Genomic DNA, 12,314 nt, shown 5'->3' on the forward strand with positions numbered 1-12,314 from the left:
CATACTGTTGAACTATAGCATGATTCCTATGTTATAAGCATATATAATAGCTATATTGCATTCTTGATAAACTGTCATCTCGTAATGTTGTATGTGCTTTATAAACAACTGAGTTCACCATTTAATGACGGGTACGTCATGTGCATTTATACTCACTAAGTCGTCGGACTTACCCTTGTATTATTTTCCTTTTTTTCTCCATATGTACAACTATGCGGTTATAGATGGTTTAGCAGAAGATGGATACCGCGAAGCATCCGGTTATTGTAGAGGATTCGATCCGGAAGATGCTTGAGGACTTATTGCAAGCTTAGGCGGATAATCATGGTAACTATTACTTTTGAGTTATGCTGTAGACCTAGAAACTTTGATGTATGCTTGCATATTAAGGTATAACATAGATCCCTTGTAAAGATGACTTGTATAGCGTAATTTCAGCTAATTTGATGTTCCTTGGTAGATGCTCTAGTTATAATGATTATGTTTATAGAATTTTAATACTTTCCGTTACTTAGTATCTTCTCTTTTTGAGGAGTAGAGATCCCTAAGTCTTGTCCCGCGAGAGATAAGGCTGAGAGAGGAATCGTGGAGTTAATTACTAATTAATTAATTTTCGGGCCGTTACAACTGGGAGGTGTGAACCTTCTAGTATTGGTTGCTCATGAGTTCCTGAACATAGCTCGACCAATCTAGTGTCGTGCCATATGGGACATTTTAGAGAGTTATGCCAAGGAGCCTTCAGATTCGAATCTAGCAAAGAGTACAAGAATTGGGAGGACCCAGATTTTTAAAGGGGGCTCCCTCACAAGTTGTAACAAGGACTTAATAGATCGTTACTTGTCTTTGTGGTTGACCAATGAAGAGAGAAAAAAGGCAGAGTTTGAAGCCATTAGGTTGAAGCTTTCTAGTATCTCTATTAATCAAGGAGGACTTTAGGTTCCTATTGAGAGTAAATAGTTGTGAGTTGTTTCTTTGTACTAATTTTCTTCCTAGGCGATGATATCCATCTTGTTTCTCAAATCCAATTTCACCTTCTCATTTTTGGCATTTCTGCTGTTAACTAATTGTTTCTCTTCGAGATAGATATGTCTAGAAGAGGAGATATTACATTGAAGAATCTAACAAGACGCTGAAATTAGATGATTGTTTTGTTTGCTACTTTGTTGTCGATATAAAGTTGGATTTTAGGTTTTGTTTTTAAATTAATGAGATTCAATTTGTGTTCTAACTTAAATAAAAGCTTGTTGAGGCTAGCTATCCTTATCCTCCCCTTTTATTATCACATTGTTATAGTTTTTGTTGCTTCCTAGGAAAATGTTCTTTCAAATTTGACACTCCAAAATTGCGTCTCCCTTAAAAATATTGTTAACTGATTAACTTTGTCAAGGCAAATGGGCTTGCCTTTGTGGGGCTGGATGCCTTTCATTATTTATTTATTTATTAATTTAATGTTTGTTTAATTAAAATTATGGTGGTGTTATCTTATTTCATTGAATTTTATTGTTATCATTTTCATCTTGTAAGCACTTGTATTTCATTCTAATTATTTTTAATCTCAACTTAATGTATTATATATGTTAATTTTCTCATCCATTTTTTTGTTCTTTTTTGTTCAACAACATTTAGTGGCCACTAGGGATGATCTTGAGTATGCATGATGTTGTTAGGATTAATGTTAGGGTTGGTGCCCTATGAATCATTTTGAATTTGATTTGATTTGTATATAAATCCTTCTGTTTTTTAGACTTATTTTGTTGGGGAAATTGTCATTCATGAGATGGATTCGACGGCATTGAGTATGATTAATGTAAAACGATTTAAATCACAAGCCGCTTATAACTTGTAAATTTGAGTTGATAGTCAATGATAAAATTCAGCATTTTTTTGAAAATGATTCTTCTATTTCATATATATGTTGACGCATTTAGAAAGCATTGAAATGAACCACCATAAGAATGTGTACTACAAATTGCTGTCACCTGAATATGTTTCATCTACTAATTGAAAATACTATTAATCTTGAGGGAATAGTAGACTCAGAAATGAAATAATAATCACTTTGATTTACCAATCGATGTGTGCAAATTTAATAACTCGCAAGCGCATGAGTCGTGTGTAGTGTAGATTGTGCAAGTGCGAGGTCGAATCACAGGGAGTTGTGTTGCAAAAATTAATTTCTATTTAAACTAACTCTATTTTAACCTAGTTCTGCGATTTTGAATTATGTCGTGCAAAATAAAATAAACTAATTAAAATAATTAAAAACAATTAATGGAAAAACATTAAGGTTTTTCGAATCCACCTCACCAAATCAAACAACACATTCTTGCATTTTATACATACAACCGACAAACAATAAGTTTTATACATTGTTCAAATTTGTAGACATGTATATTAAATCATTCGATGAATCCAACTGTTAAACCAATCACAACGAATATCCAATTGAGATCAAATCATCCACTATATCCATTTGATAGACGAATCACAATGGATATAAGTTCTCAATCGAATCATTCAATGTATCCATGAATGAAACACAACGAATATAAAACTTTGTATGAATAAAAGACACAACATTCAATCAAATGAAATTAATCAAGCAATTGAATTAAATTTGAACAACAATTTGATCAGACATCGAATTGTATACATAAAACGACAAGAACGTAATTTTTTTACCAATGGCAAGGTGTCATCTTTAACCTTAGTTGAAGGTTTTAGCCTCTTATGATTACAAAACTCATATTAAAATGAATTAAAATCATAAAAAAAAAAAAAAAAAAACCAAAAACCAAAAACTTATGAAGAGAAACGTAGACAGAGCGTAAGAACGACAACAAGTCGAAAAACGGCTGTAAATGGCACCTCCCAATGTGTTTATAATAGAAAAGAATGCATTATATACTAAAAAATTAGGGCTTCAGCGCTTCCATTTCAGCGTGAGTGCGCTTGAGCGCACTCAGGTCTTCAAGGCGTCTGCGGTGTAGCACTTAAGCACTGCGCTTAGAGCTGACATGGACGTGCGCTCGATCATTGTCCTCTTGCGCTCGAGCGCAGTTCCAAAAACCTTCAATTTCTTCGTAATTTTCCCCTTCAACCCGCAGTTCTCTCTTAACAATCTGCAAAGCACTAAGATACTAAAACTAACAAAAATATCAGAAAATAACAAAGTTAAGGACTTAACAAATACAAGTTAAGAGGCCAAAATATATAATATTTAGCACTCATCACCAATTGAGATCCATACCTTGTATTTTTGGTTGTTGCACTGAGATATTCTTCGTAGGAAATATAAATATCTCCTTGAGATAATTTACTAGAATTGATCGTTTAAGTCCATGCCTAAGAATTTTAGTTAAGTGGTTACTAAAATTAGTACTCTTAAAAGATTTTATTTTTAATACAAGTATTGTGGATGATCATGTGATTGAGTACTCAAAGATAAAAGATGGATAAGGTGAACGTAAAATCAAAATACCTCATTCAATTATGAATATCTCAAGGAGAGGTTTAAGTTGAGTAAATTATAATTAATTGGGCTTGCATAGTTTTATTTTTAGGTCCTTCCCTATTTCTATATAACTTTTTTTTTTTTTTTTTTTTTTTTTTTTTTTTTTTCTGGAAGACGCTTTTTTTTTTTTTTTCTTTTTTTTTCACCCTCTCATGTAGCCGTGCATGACATTGAGAATTCAAAATATCAAAATATTTTAGGGTTTACATTTTACATTATTTTTACATTCAAAATATCAAAATATTTTACATTCACAAGAAAAAAGATTCTCCCTTCATGTATATTAAATTAAATTGTATACAATTGTTCTCCCTCCACATTTCTGTCACATAAACAAATGTAACTAGTCCAACTAAGTTCTTCTAAGAATACATTGAGGATGAGCAGCGAAATCACAATTTTTACAGTAATAGAACCAAAGTTTTTCATCCATTTTTTTTTTCCGCAAATTTGACAATAATATTCTCTGGAATCATCTTCAGCTGCATAAGTGAGATATAGGAGATGTGTGTCATATCTATGCCTAGTTACTAGTGGAAGAGTAGCACATTTAATGCACAAGCAGAACCCACAAGTAGTGCAATCAAATGTTTGAGTGCCATAAGGTCTTTGACTACAAGCATTACACTTTGATTGACCAAATTTACCAAGGAAGAGGTAGTGCTGGTGGCCTTTATGTTTAAAGGCTTCTGGAATTAAAATACACTGAGCATCAATTTATTGCGACACGAATTCTTGACACATTTGTAGCTGAAGCCACATCTAGTTCGCTCGCAAGCATAACACTTGAATGATTGCACATTGTAATTTACATTATGTAGGCTGAGCAGGTGTCGGTGATGAAATGGTCGCATAACCTCTTGGGGTAGTTTAGTACATCTTATATGGAGGAAAAACTCGCACTGCACACAGCCGTAAAATGGGGACAACACTATAAATTGCATGCACCCCTCACAACGAACTCTTCATTTTTAAGTATTAATTTATGTTGTGCATGACTCGAATGTTCAATCTCCTGAAGGGCAGCTTTTTCATCCTCTGTTAGATCATTGCACTCGATCAAATGAGTAGCATAGTCAACAAAATCACAGGCCTCACCCTCCTTCCTAATCCAATATCCACACCGTAAGTGGGCAATGTAGTCACAATTCTGATCATCACAATAGTAAGCTGCATACTTTGTATCCACCTCTTCTTGACAGACTTCACACTTGTGCTTTTTGACTTGACTAAGAGAAAATGTGCAAGTGAGGGAGTGACCATGTCCTCTAATTTTGATGGTGCCTAGAAATTTACCACAGTGAGAGTGAATTAGAAGTAGACAGCTATTACATAGACATGCAATGCCACTGCATTTTACACCACACACTTGGCAAGTGAACTCAATTGGGTCTCGAGTGGGGATGAATGCGTGTGGGTTACATTTGTCAGCACTAATATTTCGCCAACGAGAAGCACATGTAACATGGAGCCTATAATCACATGTGCTACATTTGTAACAGAAGCGTCCACTGAAAACTTTACCGCAAGCACCGCAACAATATTGAATCTCTGTTGGCGGTATGAGATAAAGGTTGTGGTTTGAGAAGTGGAGAGGGTGTGTTGTTTCGATGGGTAATTGTGCACATGGTTCATGAAGGAGGAAGGTGCAGTTGGGGAAGTAGCATTTGTAAAAGGTAATGTTGTTGTTACCTAACACTAACAAAGATGATACCGGTTGCTCGTACAATGAGCAAATTACTACTTTCTTCTCATCTCCATTCTTCGCCACCTCTTTCATGGATATCAAGTGATGGTTCTCGCTCAAATCATGTCTGGCCTCTATCCATATCTTGCGATTTGTTGTCTCAGGGCATGATTCATGAATGATAAAATCGCAATACTCCCCGCAATTGTAGCCGCGACTTCCCAATACTGACTTTCCGCACAGCCAGCAGTTTCTATAACTTTCCAGGTTATCTATGAGCTGCAAATGATGCCAAATCTCACCGGCCGCCATCTTACTCTCTGCTAATTAATACACAGTCACAGAGGCACAAAACCCAAAGGGTGGTTAATTAGCATTCAGATATATATATATATATATATATATATATATATATATATATATATATATATATATATATATATTGTGATAGGATGATGATACATAGAGCATTTGTTGGGTCTTCAGTCTTCATGAATGATGTCAAATTAGATTAATATATAATATTTTAATTAATTAACAAACCTTTATATATATATATATATATATCCCCTTGAAGACTGAAAAATTAAGATGGCATTTACGTAAATTTGACTAAGGAAAGATTAGTTCCAAGTAATACGTGATTTAAGATCGAATCCAAGCTACTGCAATTATTTAAGTGATTTCTAAAGGATCTTATTTTCCTTTTGTAAGGGTATATACATATGGTTGTTATTAAAGGAGATGGACAGAAATTTCCTCCAAACCAGTATGGAGGAAATATCTTTAAGCCCATTTAAAATAGTGTCATGTGTCTATAAACATTTAAAAGACACATTAAATTTTTAAAGTCATCAATAGCAGTTTACTAACTTAGATTAAATTTAATGTGTTTTTTTAAATGTTTATAGACACATGGCACTATTTTAAACGGGTTGGAGGATATTTCCTCCAGACTGGTTTGGAAAAAATTTCTGACCAAAGGAGATTATCATGGTCATTTTTTGGTGGATTAATCTTATAACAAGGAAATTGTCTTTTAGCTTATCCTTGTAAATTTGATTTTGGCTGGATTAATCTATTTTTCTATCTTATAACTCTTGATTGGTTTCCTTCCGGAAGAAACAACTTCCAACTTTACAAACATGGTTTCATGTTGAGTAGATCTATGGCTGAAAGGAAAACTTGAAATAACAGGTACTATAAAAATACCATAAAAATTAACAACTTTTAAATACATTTTTGTTAGTTCTTGTGTTGGCTTAATTCAGTTTCAAAATGCAGATGCTAATGTTCACGGGCTCAAACACTGATATAGAATGCTCAGAATCCAATCTCCACCGATCATAATGTAGATTCATGTGTTATGAACGTCTCTGCAAAATTTTAGCTCAATCGGACCACAAACGCCCATCGATCAGAGCTGTTGATCAAGACTGGACAGGCCGGGTCTGGACCGCAATTCCCCGGGTCCGGACCTCATTCCAGAAACTAAAATCTTGCTCCGCAAAGCCGTGTCCGGACCGCCATTAACATGTCCGGACACCCCGTAAGTTTTAGGCCCAAAAACGTGATTTTAAGTGGGTTAGGTCTAGGGTTTTGTCGGGGGTATATATACATCATTATAGAAGAGAGAAGTACGAATTTTCACCCCCAGAGAGTTCGTCGGAGGCTGTGCTAAGAGAGATCATATGTGGTGAGCGTTAAATTGAATCTCTTAGAGTTTTAGTCATTATTTTGATAAATCTACGATTGAGAAGTCTATCGGAAGGGTCCGGTAAAGAAGAATCACGTTGAAGAAGATTGTGAGCAAGGAGACGAGTTGTAGGCTTGTCGATCTTACAGAGCCAAGGTCTTGCAAAGGGTTGTAAGTGTTCCTAATGTCTGTAATCTCTGGATAATCTTTTGATAGTGATTTCCTGGGTTTGGTTGCCCCGGAGAGGTTTTACTCTTAGATCGGTTTCTAAAAGGTTTCCTCTTCGTAACCAAAATATCTGTGTCTGCCTCTTTATTGTTTTATATATTTTGGGTGATTGAATTGTTTATTGCTACATAATATTAATTCCGCATAAATTGTGATAAACAAGTTTTTGGAGTTGGCATAGTGTTTTTCAATTTTAAATATTTGAAATCTTTGAAATACATTTTTAATATCACTACAAACATAATTGCAATAGAAAAAAGCCTAACCAATGAAAGGAATGAGAGAGGGAGAGAGAGAGAGAGAGAGTGTAGCACCTTACATTATACAACTTCAAGCTTGTAGTGCCTTCTTTCTCCTTAAATTTTCACACAAACCTTTTTTTCTCCTTTGGTAAGAGAAATCACAAAGATGGTTTGCAAAGGATGATTTGGTGGAAGAAATAAAACAATATTGCTATGCTTTCAAAACCGTGATTGATATTATTATTTATATTAATGAACATGATTATTCCTTTCTTTTTTCCTTAATTGCTCTCTAAACATTTTTTTCTTTAGGTGAAAGTTCTTCTATTCTCTTGAATTTGTCTTTTTCTTGGTCTTCAAATCTTCTTTGCTTTTCTTCTTCATCAATTTTTTTTTTTTTTTCTCTCTATATACATAGTCCTTGATTCTGATACTCTATCTTTTCTATTTTCTCCACAACTTTATTTCTTGGAAGTTTAGATGGATTACAAAAGATGAAATTTCTACTGTCGTTGGCAAAACAAAAATTTGATATGCACCCAAAAGTATGAAAGAAACGGGTTATAATGAACCTACTTTTTTTTTTTTTTTTCTCTTTCTTTTGTCCTCAAACCTTTGGGTTCATTAGTTAGATTTTTTGTCTTTTGTTTTCTTTTCTCAAAATAAAAACATTAACAAAGAATTTAAACACAGAACACTATTAAAAATACAAAAATAGTTTTCTAATTTATTTTACAAGTTAAAAACAAAAGAACTTCCCAAAACACATTAACAAACAAAGCTGTTATTTCTTTTTGTACATGCTCCTTTCTTCTCTTATTTTATTATTTTCTTCTTCTTCTTTGCATCTTCTTCTTTTTGCTTCCACCTTTTCTTTTATTTTTATATGTGCTCATTTATTCTTTTTGTTTAACCACATTCTATTTTCTAGTGATCTTAGATATCTATTGCAAGCCTCACCAAGTTAGCACCAATATTGAAGTTCATTATCCTTGAGTAATAGGCCTAACTATCATAGAGATGGCTTATAAAGGATAAAACTTCTAATTTCATGGATGAAAAAAAAAACCAAAAACTTTGCTACACTTCCAAAATTTCTAATTTTTAATAGTGATGGCCAAAGAAAGTAAGTGCAAGGGCAAGAATATTATTATGAAGAGGCAACAGCAGCTCAACATTTCAATATAGCTTAAGCTATTTAACCATTCTTGTTATATCTTTCATTAGATGGTGTTATTATTATCTTGAGCTACCTGTCACTCATCAACCTGTGAAGATGAGTTGGGGGAATTATTGTAAAAGCTGGATTATTTAAAGGAATGGAGTCGATGAATAAAGGTATCAAGAAGTTTATGCCCAAACTTTTGTTTGGAATAAGCCTCTAAGAACTTACTCAAATTTATCCAGTTACATGCTTGAGAAAGTGAGCACATAACACATATTTATTCCTTTCTTCTTTCTATTCGTATGTCTCCAAAACTTTCTTTCATTTTGTATATGTTCATTTATTCTCTTGCATTGTCATTTTCTAGGTTTCTACATCCCTTTTTTTTTTTTTTTTTTTTGGCTTTTCTGATTTTGTTTTTATCTGTACATGCTTCTTTATTTACTTGCTATATCTTTTTCCTTATCACATTGTTTCTTTCTAGTTATTTTGAGGATATTAATACTTGTGAATGAGCCTTTGGTTTAGTGAACTGTCATCCTCTGTTATCAATAACATTATATTGCCGAACCCATAATGGTCACGACGTTAAGAAGTTTCTTATCAAATCCACAGAATGAAGGAATGAAACGGAGTGGACAGAATAAAATAAAAATAAGTCACAAGTTTCTCCTGCAGAAGACTAATATCCTTGCTATATTTCCCAGTTTACATTTTTTTTCTTTATCACTTGTTGACCGTGATAGATGAATAAATCTATTATTCCCTCAACTGTGAAAATACCTGAACAGAGAGATAAGAGATGTTCAACGTGCCAAACATAGGTACCCTAGCTAGACATGTATGGACAATAACTTGTGACTGATTGTGCTAAGATGTTCATAGGCTATTTAATATTTTTGGACATGCATGATTCGTTTGATACTCAAAGTATCTCTAATGCACTCCTCAATGCATCCTGTTGTTGAAATAATGATAGGGTATGATATATATTATGTTGAAGTTTGCGAGAAAAATTAAATTACAATAGAAGAAGCAAGAGAGATTTAAATATTCATACTTTTAAAATATAATTTGATAAAATATTTTTTATTAAATTTGCAAGGTGTTACAGGTTGGGATGGTAGATCTTACTTTTTTTTATTTTTTTTTATTTCATGGGTTCTACTTTTTTGTTGACGAGAGAATGATCAAGATAAAGATATGGTGTTTTTGAAAACCACTGACAAGTAGAGCAGACAAGATAACATATTTTATATATGTATATATCAGCACGAGTTTTAGTAATAATGAATGTATATTGAATTAAATTTTATAAAATAAGGTTCTCCCTCCATGTCTCTCTCACATAAATAAATCTAATTAATCCAACCATGTTTTTCAAAGAAATTTTTTACAATAATAGAACTAATGCTTTCCATTATTTTCTTCCTTTCAAATTTGTCAATAATATTCTTTGAAATCATCTTCAAAAGCATAAGTGAAAAATAAGAGAAGTGTATCATATCTATGCCGAGTTACAAGTGGAAGAGTAGCACATTTTTAATACACAAGTGGAACTCACAATGGTGGTGCAGTCAAATGTCTTAGCACCAAGAGGTCTTTGGCGACAAGCATTACACTCTGGTTGATAAAATCTACCAAGGATGAGGCTATGCTGGTGACCTTTATGTTTAAAGACTTCCGGAATTAAAATACATTGAGCATCAAGGTAACACGAATCCTTGACACTTTCATAAATGAAGCCACCTTGTGTTCGATCGCAAGCCCAACAACAGAGCGATCGCACATTGGAATTTACATTATCTAAGATGAGCAGGTGTTGGTGATGTAATTATCGCATAACCTCTTAGGGTAGTTTAGTACATCTTGTATGAAATGAGAAGTTACACTGCGCACAGTTGTAAAACAAGGGCACCACTATAAATTGCATGCACTATTCACAATGCTTGACATCTCAGAATTCTTCATTTTTTAGGATTAAACTATATTGTGAATGAATCGAATATTTGATCTTCTGAGAGATTGGTCTTTCATCCTCTTTTAGATCAAATTTCTTAAGGGAAAAGGTTTTTCTTTTTTTTTCTTTTTTTTTTAATTTTTTTTTAATTATTATTATTATTTTTTTATTTTAATTTGATTTGTCAAGCTTTCAACGCCTTTTCTTCTTTTCTTATTTCCACATACTCTATCCTTCTCTGCTTGGTATTTTTCTCTTCTTTTTGGTCTCCTTTGTTGACTTGGGTCTCTTCTCTTCCTTTGCTTACGCATGGCCCACTTGATACTTTTCTTGCGCAATTGTTCTCCATCTTTTCACGTGTTAGCACCTTTCATTTCTTTTGAGTTTTTGTTTTGGCTTGGCTTGGCTTGGCTTAAGCCTCTAGAACAATTTTTTTCTTCTTCTTATTTTGTCTTTTCTTTCATTGCATATGGCTTGGCTTGCTCTTATTTGGCTTCTCTTTTATTTTTATTTCTTTCTTTTCCTACAAAAGGCAATAATTTGTATTATAATATTATTTTAAGCTCACATTTAATAATTAAACATTATTTCACAGCTAAATCTACAATAAAAGAATTGGTATAAAATAAAGTATAATAAAACTTACTTTAATATTGAAAATAAGCATTTTTTAAGCTAGTTAGTATCAGATGACTTGAATGTTCGATCTCTTAAGGGACAGATTTTTCATCCTCTTTTAGATCATTGTCCGCAACTAAATGAATAGCATAGTCAACGGAATCATTGGTCTCACTCACCTTCATAATCATATATGCATACCGTATGTGGACAATGTAGTTACACTTGTGATCATCACAACAATAAGCTGCATACTTTATATTGACATTTTCAAAATAGACTTTAGAGTTGTACTTTTTTATTTGACTAAGAGAGAAGGTACAAGTGAAGGAGTGAGCATGTCCTTTAATTTTGATGGTGCCTATAAAATGAGCACAACTAGAGTGAATCCAAAGTCGACAGTTGCTGTATACATAGATAGGCAATGTCAATGTTTTTCCCACCGCACGCTTCGCAAGTGAACTGGTTTGGATTCCCGGTGAGAATGAATGCGTAATTTGCCAACGAGCAGCACGTACAGAGTCTATAATCGCACAGGGTCAAGGCATGATTCATGAAGGAAAAAATTGCGTTCACAGCACTTGTAGGCTGTGAGTTCCCAGTACTGGCTTTTTGCACAGCCAGCAACCAACTTCCTCATTTAATTTCCATCACTTTCAAGGTTATTTGGGAGCTGCATGTGATGCCATTTGCTGAAATCTTCTTTGCCCCCCATCTTTCTCGCTCTCTTACACACACAACCACAACACCTAGAGGTGGTTAATTAGTATTTAGAGTATGTTTAGCAGGGTTTGTGTTTGTAGACATTATAAAATATGCTAATAATTTGTAGAAGCTACTTGTTGGGTCTCCATGAATAAAGTCAAATTAAATTAGATGGGTCATAGTGGGTACTAATTTTTTTTTTTTTTTCAAAGATCATTGCACTTATCCTCGGAAGACAAAAAATTTAAGATGGGTCATAGTCTTATATTCAAATTTGCAGCATTTTGTTTTAAATAATAGCGTTTACATGACTTCGTTGTGTAATTGGAAAACCAATCATAATAATAGCAGAGTATGAAGAAAATAAAAGCGGAAAAAAAATAAAATAGAAATGAAAAGTAGTTTCTTCAACATGTAGAACATATGCTATGCTATTGAATAAACGTGTTTGTGTAAGAATTGAGTTGTTAATGTTAAATATCACATTTTACATATGAAA

At 33.3% G+C, this 12,314-nt stretch overlaps 2 protein-coding genes across 2 annotated transcripts in view; both read right to left on the reverse strand.

The window, feature by feature from the left end:
* LOC132179641 (uncharacterized) overlaps window positions 1-12,314 on the reverse strand; it is a 129,801-nt gene that overhangs the window by 7,649 nt on the left and 109,838 nt on the right. The window lies entirely within an intron of this gene.
* LOC148586284 (uncharacterized) lies at window positions 4,446-5,513 on the reverse strand. The gene has a single exon (XM_088515189.1). It carries the CDS (start codon window positions 5,511-5,513, stop codon window positions 4,446-4,448), a length of 1,068 nt encoding a protein of 355 aa, XP_088371315.1.

The sequence above is a fragment of the Corylus avellana genome, chromosome 4 (genome assembly GCF_965113065.1).
Source record: "Corylus avellana chromosome 4, dhCorAvel1.hap1.2, whole genome shotgun sequence".
Classification (NCBI taxonomy): Eukaryota; Viridiplantae; Streptophyta; class Magnoliopsida; order Fagales; family Betulaceae; genus Corylus; species Corylus avellana.